This window comes from Felis catus, chromosome X (assembly GCF_018350175.1).
Source record: "Felis catus isolate Fca126 chromosome X, F.catus_Fca126_mat1.0, whole genome shotgun sequence".
Lineage (NCBI taxonomy): Eukaryota > Metazoa > Chordata > Mammalia > Carnivora > Felidae > Felis > Felis catus.
In genome coordinates, this window is record NC_058386.1 from 57,622,452 (window position 1) to 57,647,737 (window position 25,286).

At 35.0% G+C, this 25,286-nt stretch overlaps 1 protein-coding gene across 3 annotated transcripts in view; it reads right to left on the minus strand.

Annotated features, from left to right (window-relative positions):
• Positions 1 to 25,286, minus strand: part of TEX11 (testis expressed 11) — a 244,864-nt gene that overhangs the window by 21,555 nt on the left and 198,023 nt on the right. For all 3 annotated transcript variants that reach the window (XM_045050778.1, XM_045050777.1, XM_006943797.4), the window contains exon 26: positions 170 to 319. In XM_045050778.1, coding sequence (XP_044906713.1) covers positions 170 to 319 — 150 coding nt within the window. The remainder of the gene's footprint in view (positions 1 to 169; positions 320 to 25,286) is intronic.

Genomic DNA, 25,286 nt, shown 5'->3' on the forward strand with positions numbered 1-25,286 from the left:
CATAAATGATTGTAATACATGACAGTTCAAGAATGCCATTAGAGAAGGAGACACATTATTATTATTTCCCATCTAAGGGCAAAAAATGAAGAATAGAGACTGGAATAAAAAGTATTACAATCCAAATGGGTAGGTACCAGCCTACCAAAAACATAAATATAGCACTTACAGGCAATTGTTTCAAATGTTTTACTTTCCAAATGAGGCAGTTCCCACAGTGATTCCAGGAAACTGTCAAGTAATGGATCATTCATTTTGGCTTTAACTTCAAACTCATACAGCAGAAGCAGTGTCTCACATGGATCACCTGAGAAGTTCCCTAAGAAGGAGGCAAAAATGCAACATTCTCTGTGATTACATTTTATTATTCTATTCCAAGCTCTCTTCTGGGGAGATTTTCCTGTTGAGGAAAATTAATTTTATTTACAATTTGAAGACTGTCCCAGGTTCTGTATATAGATTTTTTACATTTTTAAAATTATAAAAAAATGTTTATTTTTTTTCAGAGAGAGAGAGAATACAAGAGGGGAAGGGGCAGAGAGAGGGAGGGAGAGAGAGAATCCCAAGCAGGCTCTGCATAGTGCAGAGTCCAATACAGGGCTCGATCTCATGAACTGTGAGTTCATGACCTGAGCTGATATCAAGAGTCAGAAACTTAACCAACTTAACCAACCAAGGCAACCCAGATTTTTTATATTTTTAAATCTATAAACTCATCAATTCTTTCAGCACCCTATAATGCATTCAGTAGCATTGCTTACATTTCTTGAAATTATTGCCATGATGTTCCTGAATAGCCTGAAAAAGTCCTGCTGTTCATCTGCCTCAATCCAAATCCAATGTTTATCTGCCTCACTTTAATGACTGAGTTAACTGAAAGATACAGTGCTGTATAAACTAACTGTGGTTTTATTTCAAGCAAAGTAAAAGAGAGTTTCCAAATCGTTTCATTTAGTCAGTCAATATTTCTTGGGTATCACCATGGGCAGAATATTATATCAGGTGGCATATAACACATGATATGAGATAGTTTTCATTCATGTTTGTTAGACTGAATTTAAAAAAAAAAAGTTTTGAGGTATAGCACCGATAAAATAAACTGAATGAAGCATGTTCATCTTAAACAAGCAGCTTATTGAGTTTTTAGATGTTTAACCCATATAACCATTACCCAGATCATGATATAGAACACTTCTAACACCTGTGTTCCTTTCCAGTCAATATCATCTTAGTATTGGGGCACCTGGGTGGCTCCGTCGGTTGGGCATCCGACTTTGGCTCGGGTCATGATCTCACGGTTCGTGGGTTCGAGCCCCTTGTCAGTCTCTGTGCTAACAGCTCAGAGACTGGAGCCTGCTTCAGGTTCTGTGTCTCTCTCTCTCTCTGCCCCTCCCCCACTCACATTCTGTATCTTTCTCTCAAAAATAAATGTTAAAAAAATCACCTTAGCAGAGTTAACAACTATTTTGGTTTCTATTCCTATTGATTGCTATTGCCTGTTCTTCAATGTCATTGCTAGTATAACAAAAATATAGTCAACTTCTGAAAATTTGACTTTGTATTCTGTAACTTGCTAAAACTCACTAATTTCAGTAACTTTTCTGTAGATTCTTTGGGATTTTCTATGTAGACAATCATGTAATCTGCAAATACAGTTGGTTTTATTTCTTCTTTTTCACTCTATGTCTTTTTTCCATTCTTTTGCTTGCCTTATTGCACTGGCTAGGACTTCTAGAATGATGTTGAACAAGACTGAGAATAGAAAACCTTGACTTCTTCCTGCCCTTAGAAGGAAAGCATTCAGTTTTTTAATGTTTATTTATTTTTGACAGAGAGAGAGAGAGACAGAGCATGAGTGAGGGAGGGGCAGAGAGAGAGGGAGACACAGAATCCGAAGCAGGCTCCAGGCTCCGAGCTGTCAGCACAGAGCCTGACGCAGGGCTTGAACTCACAGACCACGAGATCATGACCTGAGCCAAAGGATGCTCAACGAACTGAGCCACCCACGTGTCCCAGCATTCAGTTTTCCATCATTAAATATGATATGAGCTGTGATTTAATTTTTGTATATACCCTTTATCAGGTTGAGAAACTTCCATACGATTCCTAGTTTCCTGAGAGCTTTTTTTAAAATCATAAATGTATGTTCAATCTTTTCACTTAATCTGTTGATACGGTAAATTAATTGAATTTACAATATTGAACCTAGGAGAAACCTGATTTGCTTATGGTCTATTACCCTTTTCAAATTTTACTAAATTCACCTTGCTAATATTTTGTTGAGGATTTCTGCATCTATTTTCATGAAGAATATTGGTTCATAATTTTTTATCATATTTTTTGTCTAGTATTGGTATCAGGGTAAATATGATCTCATAAAGTGAGCTGGGAAGTATGCCCTCTTCTTTCTGGAAGAGTTTGTATAAAACTGGTATTGTCTTTAAATGGTTGGCAGACTTCCTTAGTGGAGTTTTCTGTTAGAAGATTTTAAACGACAAATTCAATGGGTATAGGACTATTCAAATTATCTATTTCTTCTTGAGGGAGCTTTGTTGGTTTGTGCCTTTCAAGGAATTTATCCATCTCATCTAAGCTGTCAAAGTCATGGGCATATAGCTGTTCATAATAGTCCTTAATCATCTTTTTAAATGTCTGTAGGATCTGTAGTGATGCCTCTATTTTCATTCTTGACATTATTAATTTGTATCTTTATTAATTTTGTATAGATAATGCTGCTATAAACATTGGGGTGCATGTATCCCTTTGAATTCATATTTTTGTATTTTGATATTAATATAGCCACTCCAGCTTTCTTTTTATTAGCATTTGTTTAGTGTACCTTTTCCAATTCCTTTTATTTTCAACCTATCTATGTCTTCATATTTAAGTGTTATTTTAAAAATAGAAAGCATGTAGTTGGGTCTTGATTTTTATCCAATCTGACATTCTTCATCTTTTAATTGGTATGTTTACACCAGGGGTGAGCAAACTACAATCTGTGAGCTGACTGCCTGTTTTGCAAATAAAGTTTAATTTGAACACAATCATGTCCTTTGTTTAAATATGGCCCATGTGTTCCTGTGACAACAGCAGAGTTGAGTAGTTGTGTCCAAGATTGTATGACCTGTTAGCCTAAAATATTCACTACTGGCACTTTAAAAAACGTTCCCTGACCTCTGATTTAGACCATTTATATACAATGCAATTATTGATATAGTTGGGTATTCTTGAACTTCATAAAAATGAATTGTACTTAGAACAACTAGACAGAAGATAAGGAAATTTAAAAAATGAAAACATTGTAAGCCAACTAGACCTAACAGACATCTATAAAACACTCCTCTCAACAGCAGCAGAATATACATTCTTTGTAAGTACCCACAGAATATTTTCTAGGATAGACATATACTAGGTCATAAAACAAACTTCAATAAATTTCAAAATATAAAATAATGCAGAGTATCTTCTGTGATCATAATGTAATAAAATTACAAATTAATAACAGAAAAAAATTGGGACATGCACAAATATATGGAAAATAAACACACCCTTAAACAACCAATAGGTCAAAAAATAAATCAAAAGAAAAATCAGAACATACTTCGAAATGAATAAAAATGAAGACACAATATACCAAAACATAAGAGATACAGCTAAAGTAGTGCCTAGAGGGAAATTTATATTTGTAAACACCTACATTAAGAAAGAAGAAAAACATCTCAAATCAGTAATCTGAACTTCCAACTTAGTTAAGAGAAAAATAACATAAACAAGTAGAAGGTAGAGAATAACAAAGACTGGAGTGGAAATGAATAAGCTAGACAATAGGAAAACAATAGAAAAACTAATGAAACCAGAAGCTGGTTCTTTGAAAAGATCAACAAAGTTGACATATCTTTAGAAGCCTCATTACTAGAATCAGAAATGGAAAAGGAGACATCACTACCAACCTTAGAGAAATAAAAAAGATTACAAAGGACTGCTATGGACAACCTTATGCCAATAAATTAGATAAACTGGATGAAATGGACAATTTTCTAGAAAGAAAAACTACTGAAATGGATTCAAGAATAAATACAGAATCTAAATAGACCTATAATGAATAAAGTAATTGCAATAGTTTTAAAAACTATAGAAAAAGAAAAGCCCAGGCCTAGACAGTTTTACCACTGGACTTTACCAAACATTTAAAGAAGAATTAATACTAATTCTCACAAATTCTTTTAAAAATAGAAGGGGACAGACCATTTGACAACTCATTCTAAGAGGCCAGTATTAATGTGATACCCAAAACCAAAGACATCACAAGTAAAAAAAATCACAAAATACTAGTAAACTTAATTCAGCAATGTAGAAAAGAATTATACTTAACAAACTAGAAGGGAACTTCCTCGATCTGATAAAGGGCATCTCTGAAAAACCCACAGAAAACAACATACTTACTGGTGAAAGACTGGATTCCTTCCCTCTAAGATATAGGACAAGAAAAGGATGTCAACTTTCACCACTGCCATTCAACACTGTACTGGAAATTGCAACCAAATAGACAAGAAAAATAAAAGACATCAAGACTGGAAAAGAAGTAGTGAAACTATCTCTAGTCGTACAGGATGTAATCTTGTAAATAAGATTCCTAGGGAATTCAGTAAAATACCATTAGAACGATAAGTTTAAGATCAACAAATAAAAATCAATTCTAAATTCTATAAAGTAGCAATGAGCAAACTGAAAATAAGATTAAGAAAGTAATTCTACTTACAATAGCATCAGAAACAATAAAATATTTAGGAATTAATTAAACAAAAGAAGTGCAGGACTTATACAATGGAAGTTATAAAACATCATTGAAAGAAGTTAAAGATGTAAATAAATGGAAAAATATTCCATGTTCATAGATTAGAAGACTTAACATTGTTAAGATGGTAATATACCCCAAAATGATCTACAGATTCAACATAATACCTATCATAATGCCAGCTGGCTTTCTTCTTTTTTCAGAAATTGCCAGGCTGATTCTAAAATTGATATGGAAATTCAAGGAACCCAAAACAGCCAAAATGATCTTGAAAAAAGAACAAATTTGGAGGACTAACACTTCCTGACCTCAAAACTTACTACAAAGCAGTGATAAGACAGTGTGGTACTGGCATAAGGACAGATATACATATAAATGGGATATAATTGACAATCCAGAAATAAAAACATTGCCTATGATCAACTAATATTCCACAAAGAGGCAAAGATTATCCAATGTGGAAAGAATATTAAAAAAAAATGGCTCTGAAGATGGTGGAATAGTATGGAAGCTTTTTGTGTGCCTCGCGTCCATGAAATACAGCCAGACTAACACTAAACCATCCTACACACCTAGAAAACTGATTGGATGATTAACACAACAATCTGCACAACCAGAACCACAGAATTTAGCAGTCTTTTTCTCCCTTCAAAATGACAAAATGAAGGAATTCACCCGAAAAGAAAGAGCACGAAGAAACGACAGCCAGGGATTTAACCAACACAGACACAAGCAAGATGTCTGAACCAGAATTTAGAATCACGATAATAAGAATACTAGCTGGAGTCGAAAATAAATTAGAATCCCTTTCTGCAAAGATAAAAGAAGTAAAAACTAGCCAGAATGAAATAAAAAATGCTATAACTGAGCTGCAATCACGGATGGATGCAGTGGCGTCAAGGATGGATGAGGCAGAACAGAGAATCAGCGATATAGAGGACAAATTTATAGAGAATAACGAAGCAGAAAAAAAGAGGGAGATGAAGGCAAAAGAGCACGATTTAAGAATTAGAGAAATCAGTGACTCATTAAAAAGGAACAACATCAGAATTATAGGGGTCCCAGAGGAGGAAGAGAGAGAAATAGGGGTAGAAGGGCTATGTGAGCAAATCATAGTGGAAAACTTTCCTAACCTGGGGAAAGACACAGACATCAAAACCCAGGAAGCACAGAGGACTCCCATTAGATTCAACAAAAACCGACCATCAACAAGGCGTATCATAGTCAAATTCACAAAATACTCAGTCAAGGAGAGAATCATGAAAGCAGCAAGGGAAAATAAGTCCCTAACCTACATGGGAAGACAGATCAGGTTTGCAAGCAGACCTATCCACAGAAACTTGGCAGGCCAGAAAGGAGTGGCAGGATATATTCAGTGGGCTAAATCAGAAAAATACACAGCCAAGAATTCTTTATCCAGCAAGGCTGTCATTCAAAATAGAAGGAGAGATAAAAAGTTTCCCAGACAAAAATTAAAAGAATTTGTGACCACTAAACCAGCCTGCAAGAAATTTTAAGGGGGACTCTCTGAGGGGAGAAAAGATGACAATATAAATAAATAAATAAATAAATAAATAAATAAATAAATAAATACCAAAAGCAACAAAAGATTAGAAAAGACCAGAGAACACCACCAGACACTCTAACTCTACAAGTATCATAATGGCAATAAATTCGTATCTTTCAGTACTCACTCTAAATGTCAATGGACTCAATGCTCCAATCAAAAGACATAGGATAACAGAATGTATAAGAAAACAAGACCCATCTATATGCTGTTTACAAGAGACCCACTTTAGACCTAAAGACACCTACAGATTGAAAACAAGGGGATGGAGAACCATCTATCATGCTAATGGTCAACAAAAGAAAGCCGGAGTAGCCATACTTATATCAGACAATCTAGACTTTAAAATAAAGACTGTATCAAGAGATGCAGAAGGGCATTATATCATAATCAAGGGGTCTATAGACCAAAAAGACCTGGGGCGCCTGGGTGGCTCAGTCGGTTAAGCGGCTGACTTCTGCTCAGGTCATGATCTTGCGGTCCGTGAGTTTGAGCCCCGCGTCGGGCTCTGTGCTGACAGCTCAGAGCCTGGAGCCTGTTTCAGATTCTGTGTCTCCCTCTCTCTGACCCTCCCCCGTTCATGCTTTGTCCCTCTCTGTCTCAAAAATAAATAAAACGTTAAAAAAAATTTATAGACCAAAAAGACCTAACAATTGTAAACATTTATGTGCCAAATGTGGAAACACCCAAATATATAAATCAATTAACCACAAACATAAAGAAACTCATCGATAATAATACCATAATAGTAGGAGACTTCAACACCCCACTCACAGCAATGGACAGATCATCTAATCAAAAATCAACAAGGAAACAATGGCTTTGAATGACACATTGGACCAGATGGACTTAACAGATATATTCAGAACATTTCATCTTAAAGCAGCAAAATATGCATTCTTCTCCAGTGCACATGGAACGTTCTCCAGAATAGACCATATACTGGGACACAAATCAGCCCTAAGTAAGTACAAAAAGATTGAGATCATACCGCACATATTTTCAGACCACAACGCTATGAAACTCGAAATCAACCACAAGAAAAAATTTGGAAAGGTAACAAATACTTGGTGACTGAAGAACATCCTACTAAAGAATGAATGGGCTAACCAAGCAGTTAAAGAGGAAATTAAAAAGTATATGGAAGTCAATGAAAATGATAGCACCACAACCCAAAACCTGTGGGACGCAGCAAAGGTGGTCATAAGAGGAAAGTGTATAGCAATCCAGGCCTAGGATTCCTAAAGAAGGAAGAACGATCTCAGATACACAACCTAACCTTACACTTTAAGGAGCTGGAAAAAGAACAGCAAATAAAACCCAAAACCAGCAGAAGACAGGAAATAATAAAGATTAGAGCAGAAATTAATGCTATCGAAACCATAAAAACAGTAGAACAGATCAATGAAACCAGAAGCTGGTTCTTTGAAAGAATTAACAAAATTGACAAACCACTAGCCAGTTTGATCAAGAAGAAAAAGGAAAGGTCTCAAATAAGTAAAATCAAGAATGAAAGAGAAGAAATCACAACTAACACAACAGAAATAAAAACAATAATAAGAGAATATTATGAGCAATTATATGCCAACAAAATGGGCAATCTGGAAGAAATGGACAAATTCCTACAAACATATACACTACCAAAACTGAAACAGGAAGAAATAGAAAATTTGAACAGACCCATAACCAGTAAGGAAATCGAATTAGTAATCAAAAATCTACCAAAAAACAAGAGTCCAGGGCCAGATGGCTTTCCAGGGGAATTCTACCAAACATTTAAGGAAGAGTTAACACCTATTCTCTTGAAACTGTTCCAAAAAATAGAATGGAAGGAAAACTTCCAAACTCTTTCAATGAAGCCAGCATTACCTTCATTCCAAAACCAGACAGAGACTCCACTAAAAAGGAGAACTATAGGTTAATTTCCCTGATGAACATGGATGTAAAAATCCTCAACAAGACATTAGCCAACCGGACCCAACAATACATTAAAAAAATTATTCACCACGACCAAGTGGGATTTAGACCTGGGATGCAGAGCTGGTTCAATATCCTCAAAACAATTAACGTGATTCATCACATCAATAAAAGAAAGGACAAGAACCATACGATCCTCTCAATAGATGCAGAGAAAGCATTTGACAAAATATAGAATCCTTTCTTGATAAAAACCCTCAAGAAAGTAGGGATAGAAGGATCATATCTCGAGATGATAAAAGCCATCTACGAGCGACCCAACGCTAATACCATCCTCAGTGGGGAAAAACTGAGAGCTTTCCCCCTAAGGTCAGGAACAAAACAGGGATGTCCACTCTCACCAGTGTTATTCAACATAGTATTGGAAGTCTTAGCCTCGGCAATCAGACAACACAAAGAAATAAAAGACATCCAAATCGGCCAGGAGGAGGTCAAACTTTCACTCTTCATAGATGACATGATACTCTATATGGAAAACCCAAAAAGATTCCATCAAAAAACTGCTACAACTGATTCATGAATTAAGCAAAGTTGCAGGATATAAAAATCAATGCACAGAAATCGGTTGCATTCCTATACACCAACAATGAAGCAACAGAAAGAGAAATCAAGGAATCAATCCCATTTACAGTTGCACCAAAACCCATAAAATACCTAGGAATAAATCTAACCAAAGAGGTGAAAAATCTATACACTGAAAACTATAGAAAGCTTATGAAAGAAATTGAAGAAGACACAAAAAAATGGAAAAAGATTCCATGCTCCTGGATAGGAAGAACAAATATTGTTAAAATGTCGATACTACCCAAAGCAATCTACATATTCAACGTGATCCCTATCAAAGTAACACCAGCATTCTTTACAGAGCTAGAACAAATAATCCTAAAATTTGTATGGAACCACAAAAGACCCCGAATAGCCAAAGCAATCTTGAAAAAGAAAACCAAAGCAGGAGGCATCACAATCCCAGACTTTAAGCTATACTACAAAGCTGTAATCATCAAGACAGTATGGTACTGGCACAAGAACAGACACTCAGATCAGTGGAATAGAATAGAGAACCCAGAAATGGACCCACAAACGTATGGCCAACTAATCTTTGACAAAGCAGGAAAGAATAGCCAATGTAATAAAGACAGTCTCTTCAGCAAGTGGTGCTGGGAAAACTGGACAGCGACATGCAGAAGAATGAACCTGGACCACTTTCTTACACCATACACAAAAATAAACTCAAAGTAGATGAAAGACCTCAATGTAAGACAGGAAGCCATCAAAATTCTTGAGGAGAAAGCAGGCAAAAACTTCTTTGATCTTGCCTGCAGCAACTTCTTACTCAACACGTCTACGGAGGCAAGGGAAACAAAAGCAAAAATGAACTACCGGGACCTCATCAAAATAAAAAGCTTCTGCACAGTGAAGGAAACAATCAGCAAAATTAAAAGACAACCGACAGAATGGGAGAAGATATTTGCAAATAACATATCAAATAAGGGGTTAGCATCCAAAATCTACAAAGAACTTATCAAACTCAACACTCAAAAAACAAATAATCCAGTGGAGAAATGGGCAAAAGACATGAATAGACACTTCTCCAAAGAAGATATCCAGATGGCCAACTGACGCATGAAAAAATGCTCAACCTCACTCATCATCAGGGAAATACAAATCAAAACCACAATGAGATACCACCTTACACCTGTCAGAATGGCTAACATTAACTCAGGCAACGACAGATGTTGGCGAGGACACGGAGAAAGAGGATCTCTTTTGCATTGTTGGTGGCAATGCAAGCTGGTGCAGCCACTCTGGAAAACAGTATGGAGGTTTCTTAAAAAACAAAATAGAACTACCCTACGACCCAGCAATTGCACTACTAGGCATTTATCCAAGGGACACAGGTGTGCTGTTTCGAAGGGACACATGCACCCCCATGTTTATAGCAGCACTATCAACAATAGCCAAAGTATGGAAAGAGCCCAAATGTCCATCGATGGATGAATGCATAAAGAAGTGGTATATATATACAATGGAGTATTACTCAGCAATCAAAAAGAATGAAATCTTGCCATTTGCAACTACGTGGATGGAACTAGAGGGTATTATGCTAAGTGAAATTAGTCAGTCAGAGAAAGACAAAAATCATATGACTTCACTCATATGAGGACTTTAAGAGACAAAACAAATGAACATAAGGGAAGGGAAGGGAAACAAAAATAATATAAAAACAGGGAGGGGAACAAAACAAAAGAGACTCATAAATATGCAGAACAAACTGAGGGTTGCTGGAGGGGTTGTGGGAGTGGGGATGGGCTACATGGGTAAGGGGCATTAAGGAATCTACTGAAATCATTGCTTCACTATATGCTAACTAATTTGGATGTAAATTTTAAAAATAAAAAATAAAGTTAAATTAAAAAATAAAAATAAAAAAATAAAATAAAATAAAAAAATAAATGGCTCTGAAACAACTGGATAGCCACATGGAAAAGAGTGAAATTGGACTCTTACCTCATACCACATACACAAATTCACTAAAAATGGATCAAAGACCTAAATGTAACAGCTAAAAGTATAAAACTTTTCAGAAGAAAACACAGACATAAACATTCATGAATTTGGAATTGGCAGTTGATTCTTACACATGATATCAAAAGAAAAATAAATTGTACTTCATCAAAGTTAAAAAATTTTGTGCTTCAAAGGACACTGTCTAGAAAGGGAAATGACAACTTACAGAATGAAAAACAACAACAATGAGATACTACTACATACCTATTAGAATCACTCTGCACTCACTCGGATGGCTAGAAAGAAAATCAGGTAATACAAGTATGCTGGAGGTGGAGAAATCAGAACCCGCACATATTGCTGATGACAATATAAAATAGTGCAGCCACTCTGGAAAACTGTCCTGCAGCTCCTCATATGATTAAAATGCAGTTACCATATTACCTAGGTCTAACCAAGAGAAATGAAAACATACACTCACACAAAAACTTATATACAAATGTCTATAGCAGCATTATTCAAAATAGCCAAAAAATAAAATTAATTTTAATTTTAATCTATCAAGTGATGAGTGGATTTTTAAAATGTGGTAATCAATACAGTGGAGTATTATTTGGCCACAAAATGGAACGAAATATTGATACATGCCACAACAAGGATGAACTTTGAAAGTGTTACATTAAGTGAAAGAAGTCACAAAAGTCCTCATATTGTATGATTCTATTTATATAAAATGTCCAAAATATGCAAATCTAGAGAGATACAAAGTAGATTGGTGGTTGCATAGGGCTATTGGGGGAAATGCAGGGATAGGAATGTGATGGTGGTTTCTTTCTGATGGGATGAAATGTTCTAAAATTTACTGTTGGTGGTGGTGTATATATCTGTGAATATACTCAAATCTACTGAATCATACACTTTAATGTGTGAATTGTACGGCATATGAATTATATCTCTATAAAGCTGTTTTCTAAAATTAATTTATACCCTGTGAGATAATTCTTTTTGCCTGACTTCTTTTATTCATGATAATGTCTGTGATATTTATATTTTTCTGTGTCAGAAGTACATTCCTTTATTTTATTGCCTTGTAGTATTCTGTTACATGAATGTACCACAATTCATTTAATCCATCCTCCTGTTGATGACACTAAAATTTTCAATCTTTAGCTCTTATGAATAGAGCTGTCTTGAACATTCTGGTACACATTATGGTAAACAGATACACTCATTTCACCTGAGTATATATCTAGGAGTGGGATTGCTGGATCATTGCTATAACAGAAGCATGTTTGGTTTTAGCAGATACTGCCAAAAGGCCTTCCAAATGAGCTGTACCAATTTACATTTCTACCAGCAATGTATCAGAGCTCCAATTGCTTCCCATCGTTACTAACACTTGGTATCTTAATTTTAGCCATTTCAGTGAGTATGTAATGATCCCTCACTGTTGACTTAATTGGCATTCCTTGATGAGTAATGACGTTGAATCTTTTTCCTTTGCTTGTTGCCCATTTGTATATCTTCTTTTGTGAAGTTCTTGTTTAATTCTGTTGTCATTTTTTATTTGGTTGTCTTTTCTCATTGAATTTTAAGAGTTCTTTATATACTCTGGAATTTGTCCAGCTTATGTATTAACACATCTTCTGCCTGTCTATCCATGGCTTGTCTTTTTCCTATCTTGATTATATCTTTTGACAAACTGAAATTCCCAATTGTAATGAAGTCCACACTATCTATATTTTATTTTACAGTTGGAATTTTTTGTGTCTCCAAGGTCATGAGGATATTCTCTTGTTTGTTTTTAGAAACCTTACTGTTGTACCTTTCACTATGATACATCTCAAATCAATGTTTCTGTATGGCAGTAGGGAGGGTCAAGGTTCATTTTTTTCCATATGGATATCTAATTGTTTCAGCATCATTTATTATTAAAAAAATATTTTCCCCACTGAACAGCACTGGCACATTTGTCATAAATAAAATGATCATGTGTGAGTCTATTTCTGGACTCTATTCTGTGGTGTAAATTCTCAGACTCTATTCATCTTTTTCAAAATTATCCTTTCATCTCCATAGAAATTTTAATATCATCCTGTCAATTTCCATAAGTAAATCAGCTGGGATTTCAATTGGGATTGTCTTGAGTCTATGGATCAAACTGGGAAAATTGACATTTTAACAAATTTGAGTTTTCCAGTCCATGAACATGGTATGTATTTTCATTCATTTAGGCCTTTAAAGTTTTCCCTCAGCAATGTTTCAGTGTTTTTTTAGTTTTCAGTGTATTGATTACACTATATTGATTCGATACATTCACTATATTGATTACTAAACATTTGATGGGTATTCATGCTATTAAAAATGGGATACTTTATTTTAAGTTTATTTATTTTGAGAGAGATTGAGAGAGAGAAAGAGAGAGAGAGAGACAGAGAGAGAGAGAGAGAGAGAGAGAGAGAGAGAGAGAATGAGAGGGGGAGGGGAAGAGAGAGGATCCCAAGCAGACTCTGAGCTGTCAGAATGGAGCTCAATGTGGGGCTCAATCTCATGACCCATGAGATCATGCCAGAGCCAAAATCAAGAGTCCCTAAAAATGGTATTTTAAAAGCTAATTTTCCACTTATTTCTTGCTAGTACACAAAAATACAATTAATTTTTGTGTATTGACCTGTACCCAGCAACCACACCAAATTCATTTATTTTTAAGTTTTTATTTAAAATAAAACAGAAGGCCACTTGGATGTCTGACTTCAGCTCAGGTCATGATTTCATGGCTCGTGAGTCCGAGCCCCACATCAGGCTGTCTGCTGTCAGCGCAGAGCCTGCTTCAGGTCCTCTGCCCCCCTTCAACCCTCCCCAGCTTGTGCTCACTCACTCTCTCTCAAAATAAATAAACATTAAAAAAACTACCACTTAAAATAAAACAGAGGGATAGAAAACCATTTTGTGTATGTTTTTTTAAAGGCTGAATTATTGGAACAAACCCTACTTGTTTATGTTATCCTTTTTATATATTTCTGGATTCAGTTTCCTGGATTTTTAGGATTTTTCCATCTATTATTGAATATTTTAACCTATACCTTTTTTTGGCTTGAAACTTGTCAGATTTTGTCATCAGAATCATGCTGGCCTCATAAAATCATTGTGTTACCCTCTTTCTCTATTTCCTATAGGAGATACTTTTACAGGGTTGATATTATTTCTTCCTTATATATTTAGAAGAATTTATATCATTGAAGCCATTTTCCTTGTGGGAAGGTATTTAAGATTAAATTTCTTTACAGGTATAGCACTATTGAAATATTCTAAATAGGACTATTCAGATTCTCTTTGTGCCAATTGTCATAGGTATACTTTTCAAATAATTTGTTAATTTTGTCAAGATTATCAAATTTATTGGCATAAAGTTATTCACAGTATCTGTTATTGCCTTTTTAGATTAGATTTAGATCTTTAGAAAGATTTGTAATGATTTCTACATTTGAATTACTGATATTAGTAATTTGTGCCCTTTCTTTCTATTTATTGCTCCATCTAGCTTGGATTCAGTTTGTAGTAATGTTTCCAAAAAATCGACTTTTGGTTTTGTTGATTTTCTTTTGTATATCTGCTTTCTATTTCATTGTTTTCTTCTCTTTTTTTTTTGTTATGTTCTTCCTTATATTTTCCTTGGGTTTAATTTGTTCTTATTTCCCTAGATTCAAGTGGGAGGCTAAGATTATTGATTTTCAACTCTTCATCTTTTCTAATATATGCATTTAAAGCTATTGATGTTCCCTTATTTTAGTTGTATCTCACAAGGTTTCATGTCATATTTTTTCATTTTTGAAAGTTTAATATATTCCATAATTTTCATTTTGATTTCTTCTTTGATGAGTTATGTAGAAGTGTTTCTTTTAGATTTCCAACAGTGGGGGTTTTCTAATCATCTTTCTATTGTTGATTTCTAGTTTACTTGGTTCAGAGAACATACTTTGTATGATTTCAATCCTTAGATATTTGTTGAGACTTGCCTTTTGACTCAGCATATGATCTATTTTGGTAAATGTTACAAGTGCACCTGAAAAGAATGTGTATTCTATAATTAATAAGTATAATGTTCTATATACATATCAGGACTGAAGTGAAGTTTAATGTTTGGGAAACCTAGAAATCAATAATGAAGGTTTATGGGTGAGCTATTACATACACTTTACTCTGACCAGGAGTCATCGTGCCATGATAATTGTATGGAAAAATTTCCAGATTCACATCTGTATTTTTATAAAAGAAAACCACAATGTACACAAGGAAATATGTCAGGTACAAGGATACTTGAATGACATTCCTAATTAGGTCAGGCATTTGGGGGAAGGAATAGTAAAAATCATGATAAATATCTGAGAACCACAAAAAAATCTGTCTCCTGAACTGTGACCCCTGCTACATTTCTTTAGTGACTCCATAGCCCTGTAATGTAATCAAAATCCCTACTCACTGCCATAGGGCTTTGCTTTGTATTATTAGGGTAAGTTTGTGCTGCCTGTGAGGCATGATTCAAATGGAATGCTGCCAAAATTGAAGATTTTCAGGAGCAACTTCTATCAGAGTTACTTGGGTATCTCCAGATAATTGTTTAATTTCCTTTGTAGAGAAAATCTTAAGTTCAGGTTCTTCTATTTCTGGGCCTAAGACCTGACCCAAAATGTACACTAGAAAATCCATGCAAGTGTTTTCATTTTGTTTAATGTGCCTGAGGATCAGCTCCAATTGCTTTTCCTCTTGGCTAATCTCAAAACTATCATCTCTGAGAATTTCTTATCCAATGAGAACTAATCTCTGAGCCAAAAGCAACTCATGACAAACTGCTAGTTATTAAGCCAATGGAGGAACCAAGCAAAGAATGCCTGATGAAGGAATAAGCATTTAATCCTAGTTTTGGTGTGTGCAAGTGAAACAGGTAATTCCAACATGGGCCTTGATAAATGATAGCTTCTATCTATTGCATTTGGATAAATTAGAATGACCCTTCAAGTTCTGGGCTGAGGAGACTATAATATATAAATATAAATGTATGAAAATATAAATAATAGATACATAGGTAATTCTGTCAGCTGAACTGCCTTTCTGCTGGCAGAGGATTCATGCTGGGTTTTATTCTGTTTACTATAACCACTAAGATTTTGAATGATGACATTTTAGATGAATACTTTATACTAAGGTCAAAATTATAGCACTGGAGATAAGTTAAATTCTTCCTTGCAAGGACCCAAAAAACAACTAAAGGCTTTTCTCTATCTTCATTATTTTGAGATAAAAAATTACTCATGGTACAAAATAGCTTAAAGAATTCTAATCACTAAGATTACTTCTAGACTTAACACTGGATGACACTTTATGTACAGTATGATTCCAAGGATATTCCTAGCAACATCTAAAAGTTATGTTCTTCAATGGAGACTCTGAAAAGGAACCAGAAAGACCTATTAAGCAGCAGTGAGCTCCCTTATGTTAGAAAGGTTTGGAGTATCTTATAATCATAAGCAGTCATCTTTGGCATAATTCCTACTTCCCCTTAAATTTCCTTTTTCTTTTCCTGGACACCTGATGTGCCTTTCTCTGCCCTATACCTATATCCCAAGTTGAATCTTTATTGAGGTATTGTTTCTAAATGTTCCTCTCCCAAAGTACAAGCTGATAATGACTTAAATTGTGAGCTTTCTCAGTGATTTTTGCATAGAGGGCTCTCAAAGACCAAAATACTCTAATACTCAAATGAGTGACTCTTTAATGATAGAATTTATTTTTTTAAGTTTACTTATATTTGAGAGACAGAGAGAGAGTGAGCGAGAGAGCGAGCTCACTTGAGTGGAGGAGGGGCAGAGAGACAGAAACAGAATCTGAAGCAAGCTCCAGGCTCTGAGCTGCAAGCTGTCAGCACAGAGCCCACGAACTGTGAGATCATGACCTGAGCCGAAGTCAGATGCTTAACCGAGCTACCCAGGCATCCCTAATGATAGAATTTCTGGTGCTATAGCAACATTTTATTTAGTAAATATTTATTAATCCCTAGTATGTGCCAGATAGTTTTAGAAGGTAGAGATAAAGAATGAACATGACAGACAACTTTTCAACTTGTATGGAACTTAGATTCTAGTTGGGGAGAGAAATAATATATAATATATCAAGTAGCGATGTGATGTGTGTTGTAAAAAATATATAGGCTATGGAAGTAGTGATTAAAGTTGCTACTTTAGAAAAAGTGTGGTCAGGAAAGATCTCTCTGAGGTGGGGGAATGACACTTGAGAAGAGGGTGTGGGGGAGCAAGCCATATGAATATCCAGGAAAAGAGTATTCTAGGAAAAAGGAATGGCAAACACAAAGGCTCAGAGACAGGAGGTACTATGTATTATTGATATAGTAGGACTAGAGTACAGTGAGCTGAGAGGCAGAGTGATGGGAGATGAGGTCAGAGAGGTAACCAAGGGCCAGATAATCCATGGCCTTGTAGATCATGGCAATGACTGAATTTTAAGTCCAGGCAAATGGGAAGTACAAGAGGACTGACATGATCTGACTTATAATACTCTGACTGCTGTGTGGCTACTGGATTTACAAAGGGGCAAAAGTGGGAGCAGAGGGGATAGTTGGGAAGCTATTACAGTGATCCAGATGAGAGACAAGGTAGCTTGGACTAAGGAAATATTGCTGGCCTGATTTATTGTTTGGAAAGGACACATCATAAATCACACTACTTTCAGCTTCACCTCCCACTATATAAACCCTGAACAAGAGCTCCAAAACTAACAATGCTCTCTTACATATTTGGCTTTTGTTTATTCAGTTCCCACAGCTTTTAACACCTTCTACTTCTTTTTATAACCATTAAATCTTAATCATTCTTCAAGAATAAATTCAAATACTACCTTTTGGAATGGACCATTTCTTGCTCTGTGGTCCCACACACTTTATATTTCTATTAGTGAAGTTACTTCATTTTGCTTTGTACATGTGCAACGAATTAGGTTTCTTACCTCCTTCCCTTCACTGTAAATTTCTTAAAGACAGAGACAATAAAACATTTCCTTATGTTTCCACAATACTTAGTAGCATTTTGAATTTAATAAGTACTTTTTAAATAAATGTGATAAGCAGCTTTCCTTAGGTTACTAATATAATGACATGTCAGGATTAATCCTTTTGTAAAAGCTAATTCACATAGTACTAGATTTCAATCACTGTTTATATAGTTCTTAATTAACTTTGATTTGGAATAGATTTTTAGAAGGTTAGTGTTTTCCAATTTTGCCCCAGAAGCTTATGATTCATCAGCTTTACACTTTCACGTAATTTGTCTATTTACAGTTGGTAGCTTAATGATTTATTTACATTACTCACAAGCTGGATTCATACTTTTAGGCATTATTTCATTAGAAATTACCAGTCTTAATCAGTCTTAAGAAATAAAAACTTTTAACAAGTCAGATTCATTTTTTCTAAATGTATTTTTTCCCATCTCATTCTTTTTTAAATAAATGCCTTATGTTTAAATTTGAAAATTACATGAATCAACAGAATTATCTAAAAGAACTTGCTGATAATTTCTGCCCCTACTCTCCAGCTTAATCTTAAAGTATCTAATCAACAGGTTGAGCATAAATACCAATACCACACATGTAAGTCTCAAAGGTAACAAGATATATTTTTTTATAAAGGGGGATCCTATACCATTTTCTTAAAGTTTTAATTTAAATTCCAGTTAGTTAACACACTGTGTAATTTTAGTTCCAGGTGTACGATATAGAGATTCAACACTTCAATACAATAGCCAGTGCTCATAACAAGTGCACTCTTTAATCCCCATCACCTATTTAACCTGTCCCCCCACCCACTTCCCCTCTGGTAACCATCAGTTTGTTCTCAATAGTTAAGAGTCTGTTTCTTGGGGCGCCTGGGTGGCGCAGTCGGTTAAGCGTCCGACTTCAGCCAGGTCACGATCTCGCGGTCCGGGAGTTCGAGCCCCGCATCGGGCTCTGGGCTGATGGCTCGGAGCCTGGAGCCTGTTTCCGATTCTGTGTCTCCCTCTCTCTCTGCCCCTCCCCCGTTCATGCTGTCTCTCTCTGTCCCAAAAATAAATAAACGTTGAAAAAAAATTAAAAAAAAAAAGAGTCTGTTTCTTAGTTTGCATCTCTATTTACCTTTGTTCATTTGTCTTTTTCCTAAATTCCACATATGAGTGAAATCATATGGTATTTGTCATTCTCTGACATATGCATGTATATATACATACACACACAAACACACTCATACACACACCCCACATCTTCTTTGTCCATTCACTAGTTGATGGACACTTAGGCTGTTTCCATAATTTGGCTATTATAGATAATCCCGCTATAAACATTGGGGCGCATGTATCCCTTTGAATTCATATTTTTGTATTATTTGGGTACTTAGTAGTACAATTGCTGGATCATAGGGTAGTTCTATTTTTCACTTTTTGAGGAATCTCCATACAGTATTCTAGAGTGGCTGTACCAGTTTGCATTCCTACCAACAGTGCAGGAGGGTTCCCCTTTCTCCACATCCTTGCCAACACATGTTGTTTCCTGTGTTGTTGATTTTAGCCATTCTGACAGGTGGGAGGTGATATCTCAATGCAGTTTTGATTTGCATTTCCCTGATGATGAGTGATACTGAATATCTTTTTATGTGTCTGTTGGCCATCTGTATGTCTTCTTTGGAAAAATGTCTCTTCATGTCTTCTGCCCAATTTTTTTGGAAAGAAAGTGCATACAAGTGGGGGAGAGGGGCAGAAGGAGAGAGAGAAAGAATCTTCTTTTCTGAGGGTGGGTGGGGAGAGGGAGTGAGAGAGAGAGAATCCCAAGCAGGCTCCATGCCCAGTGCAGAGCCTGACACGGGGCTCAATGAAATGACCATGAGATTATGACCTGAGCTGAAGTCAGGAGATGGATGCTTAACTGACTGAGCCGCCCAAGTGCCCCTTCTGCCCATTTTTTAACTGGATTACTTGTTTTTTGGGTTTTGAGTTTTATAAGTTCTTTATATATTTTGGATACTAACCCTTTATCAGATATGTCACTTGCAAATATCTTCCCCCATTCCATAGGTTGCCTTTTAGTTTTGTTGGTTGTTTCCTTCATTGTACAGAACCTTTTTATTTTGATGAAGTCCCACAGTTTATATTTGCTTTTGTTTCCCTTGCTTCAGGAGACATATCTAGAAAGAAGTTGTTATGGTCCATGTCAAAGAGGTTACTGCCTATGTTCTCCTCTAGAATTTTTATGGTTTCAGGTCTCACATTTAGGCTTTTAATCCATTTTGAATTTATTTTTGTGTTTGGTGTAAGAAACTGGTCCAGTTTTCACTCTTTAGCATGTTGCGGTCCAGTTTTCCCAACATGATTTGTTAAAGAGACAGTCTTTTTCCCATTGGATAGTCTTTCCTGCTTTGTTGAATATTAACTGACCATATAGTTGTGGGTTCATTTCTTGGTTTTCTATTCTGTTCTATTAATCTATGTGCCTGTTTTTGTGCCAGTACCATACTGTCTTGACCACTATAGCTTTGTAATATAACTTAAAATTCAGAATTATGAGACCTCCAGCTTTGCTTTGCTTTTCAAGGTTGCTTTGGCTATTCAGGATCTCTTGTGGTTCCATACAAATTTTAGGATTGTTTGTTCTGGCTCTGTGAAAAATGCTGGTGCTATTTTGATAGGGATTACATTAAATGTATAGATTGTTCTGGGTAATATAAACATTTTAACAATATTAGTTCTTTCAATCCATAAGCATGAAATGTCTTTCCATTTCTTTGTGTCATCTTCAATTTCCTCCATCAGTGTTTTATAATTTTCAGATTGTAAATAGGATTGATTTTATGATTACTCTTTCTGCTGCTTCATTATTGATGTATAGAAATGCAACAGATTTCTCTATGTTCATTTTGTGTCCTGACTTTCCTGAATTTGTGTATTCATTCTAGCAGTTTTTTGGTGGCTTTTGGGCTTTCTATAAAGAGCATCTTGTCATCTGTATTTTTGTTTTATTTATTAAGGTACTACATATTCACTGAAAAATTCAAATGATACAAAAATAAAATAAAAAATAAAATTAAATCTCCCAATCTCACTAAAGCCTATGCTAAGAGATAGCAGTATCAAATGTTGAGTTTTGTGTGTATTCTTCCAAGACTTTATATATGCTATATGCATTCATATGTATCTGTGTATAATATATACATATTCTTCTGTTCATTCATGCATGAACCAAATATCATGGATGCGCTAGGTATTGCATATATAAAGATAAGCAAAAGCAGACACAGTATATTTCCTCATGGGGCCTATAGTCTAGCATATATGCATACAAATATGCACAAACATATATGTTTTAAAGATAAAAACTGAATATCAGAAAAGGCCAGGAAAAGTATAACATTCCAAAGTGAAGGGCACACCCCAAGGTGCACTTCCCTTATCTATAATAACGAAAACAGAGTTTTTAGGCTGGTGTAAGGAACATATCTGGAAGACAGAAGATAAAGCGCTGAAGAGTATGTAGCTAGTTAGTGAGGCAGTAGAGAAGAATCTCTGTTATGAGAAGCCCTATAGCCACCTCTATCAAACGTAGAGACTACAAGAAATCATTTATACAACAACAACCTTATGTCATAACCATTAATTTCTACAAGACTGAATCATGGCCCTGGCCTCCTTTCCACATGAATCTTCTGCAAATACACTAGTTGTAAAAAAAAAAAAACAAAAAACAAAAGTAACTCAATTAAAGATAACTTATCACAACTCAATAGCAAAAATAACCCAATTCAAAAATGAGGTAAAGACATGAATAGATATTTCTCCAATGAAGACATACTAATGGCCAACAGGTATATGAAAAGATATTCAACGTCACTAACCATCACATAAATGCAAATCAAAACCACAATGAGGGGCACCTGGCTAGCTCAGTCAGTAGAGCACGTGACTTTTGATTTCAGAGTTGTGAGTTCAAGTCCAACGTTGGGTGTAGAGATTACTTATAAATAAAATCTATAAAGAAAAACCACAATGAGACATCACTCGCCCTTTCAGAATGGCTACTATATATATGAAGACATACATATATATATATAAAGATAACAAGTTTTGGTAAGGATGTGGAGAAATTGGAACTCTTATACATTGTTGGTTGGAATGCACAATGGTACAGCCACTATAGGAAACAGTAGAGAGGTTCCTCAAAAAATTAAAAATAGAGCCACTTTGTAATCCAGCAATCCTATTTCTAGTATTTATCCAAAATAACTGAAATCAGGATCTTGAAGAGATATTAGCACTGCAATGTTCACTGCAGTATTATTCATAATAGCCAAGATGTGAAAACAATGTAAATATCCATTGAAGGAAGAATGGATAAAGAAAATGTGTTATTTACATGTAACAGAATACCATTCAGCCTTAAAAAGGAAGAAAATTATTCAATATGTGACAACATGGATTAACCTTGAGGACATTACACTAAGTAAAATAAGCCAGTCAGTAAAGGACAAATGCTACATGATTCCACTCATATGTGATAACTAAAAGAGTCAAATGTATAGAATCAAAGAGTGGAATGGTAGTTGCTAAGAGCTGGGGGGCAAGGGAAACGAAGAAATGCTAGTCAACAGGCATAAAGTTACATTTGAACAAGATGAATACATTCTAGAGATCTGCTATACAACACAACACCTATAGTAAACACTACTATATTGTACATTCCACACTCTGTTAAGAGGATAGATGTCATGTTAAGTGTTCTTACCACAACAAAATAAAACTTTAAAAAAGATAAAAGAAATAACAGTAGAAGATATTACTTGAAAACGAGATAAGGAAAAATGGTAGGAAGAAAATTCTCACCAGAGAAATATTGTTATAAAGCAGAATAAAATAGTGACCAAATATGTCAGCCTGAATTTCAAAATATTAATTAAGTAATCATGTCTATAAAATAAGAATATAAAGCAGGGATTCAACAGCTCAGGAATGGCTTGTAGACAAAGAAAGTGAAATATGAGCTATTTCAGACATATAAAAGGAAATGAGAAGACAAAATAAAACCATCACAGAAATAACAGTAAACTTGAAACAACAAAAGAGAGAAGAGATACTGCTGAATTAACAGTAAGAATATAGAAAACAAGAGAAAAACAAGCAAAGTGAAATTAAAATTGAAATTGGTTCTAAAATCTTTAGGCTTCTTCATCAATTAGTGACCTAAATAAAATCTTTAACACATGTTCATTTTCATGGACTGCTTAAACTCATCTTCTCTTGGCTCCCAGGTTGAATTCAAGCGCCAACAAAACTTTGATGAATACTTTTTTCTTTCCTATTGAGTTTATGTTTCATTTTGTTTCTGGTTTGCATAGAGCCAGTAAGCTATTCCCTCCGCCCCCAGTAGCAGCAATGAATGGGAATGTGGTCAGACCATTTGGTGACTTCTGTAAATGGATTCAATGGATTATGTCCCTGGGTAAGAAACAACAGGCAATTTAATTTGTTAGTCTTTTTTGTTGCTCTTTTTGCCCATTTTGAGCTCAAATTATACAATTATTTCAAGTCTTCTGGAAGGGAAAACAGCACTATGGTATCTGGACTGGTGAGTTACTGTGTTTACTGTTGACCTGTAGCTACTGAAGTTGTAGTTCTGAATCCATAAGCTCCCTATGTCTGTGTCTCTGTGTCAATAATTGAGAAAGGCCTTGACCTCACATCATGTGAGTGTGAAATGTTTTCTCATGTCTGGCTGGTCCCCACAAAATATTATAAAGTCTTGTACGTTAAAGGAGCTCTGTTCTGGTTTATAGACATGAGTAAGCACTTATATACAAATATTCTTAAAATTCCCACAAAAAGGAAATTGAACTTCTAATACTTTAAACATGCTAATCCAGAGTATTCTTATAAAAAAATTCTGCCAACTCAGAAACATTTTAAGGTTAGGGTAAATCTTTGGCAAATGAGCTTAGTTAAATAATTTTGGTTTAAAATAAAGAGTGGCCTTTTTTGAGATTTATCTGTATAAAGTATAAAACAAGCATATATTTAATTTTACTTGGGTCTACTTTTTCCTAATGTATACAGGTTTATTGATTAAATGTTATACAGTTCTCATATATAACATTTAAGATTATAAAAAATGTAAAGTGTATTTGACTAAAATTGAATCACTGTTGTGACAAACTTGATTTCAGCAGTATCTATATGCTGTAGCATGTTAGATTTAAGATAATTTCCAAGAAATTTAGTCAACTTAAAATGTTAGACTACTATTGAGTTAATTAATAAATAATTACTGGATAAAAAGACAAATTTTAAGTAAAATCGAATACTTAAATATTAATTACAAAGCACAGATTTAAGTTTTATACTATCACTTCTTATTTTATGCAGAGTTGATATCTCTGAGTGATGTTAATGAACGTGTTCATTTTTCCTTTAAAAAAATAAATAAAAGGGATGTGGGTGGCCACAGAAAGCTATGCTATGTGTGCTCATGAACTTTGCTATGGGTAAGAGATGGTTCTCAACTGCACCTCTCTAAATTTTCTTTTTGAAATAAAAATTATTTTGGTTAAAAGTTACAATTAAAACAAGTGGCTGACATTATATTATAAGCAATAGTTAACAAATGGATATGTGTTTTTGTTTTTAACGGAAAATGTAGTTTATTCCTAAAGCAGTAATTCTCAAACTTCTGTTCTCGGGACCCCTTTGCACTCTGGAAAAATTATAAGGAGCTTCCAAAGAGATTTTTCATATGTAGATTATATCTACCAATAACTTCCATATTAGAAATTAGAACAGAAAACTTATATATACTGATTGAACTTATTTGAGACAAAATCACTGAATGCTAATGTCAATTTTCAAAATAAAATTGTATTTCAAAAATCAGTGAGGGGCGCCTGGGTGGCTCTGTCGGTTAAGCATCCGACTTCAGCTCAGGTCATGATCTCACGGTCCGTGAGTTCGAGCCCCGCGTCGGGGTCTGTGCTGACAGCTCAGAGCCTGGAGCCTGTTTCAGGTTCTGTGTCTCCCTCTCTCTCTGACCCTCCCCGCTTCATGCTCTGTCTCTCTGTCTCAAAAATAAATAAATGTTAAAAAAAATCAGTGAGAAGACTTGTAAATTTCTGAAAAGCTCCTTAATCTGACTTAATAGAAATAGCTAGATTCTTATATATGCTTCTGTATTCCTTCTATTACAGTATCACATATCACATAGACTCTGGGAAACTACATGTCTTAGTACTGTGAAAATAGTTTTGACCTGGCAGACCACAGAATAGATTGTCAGTTTGTTTCAGAATATAAAAGAGCATATAATGAAGGAATGATTTGGAAAGTAAATTTTATTTGCACTGGTTTAAACCTGAGTCTGAAA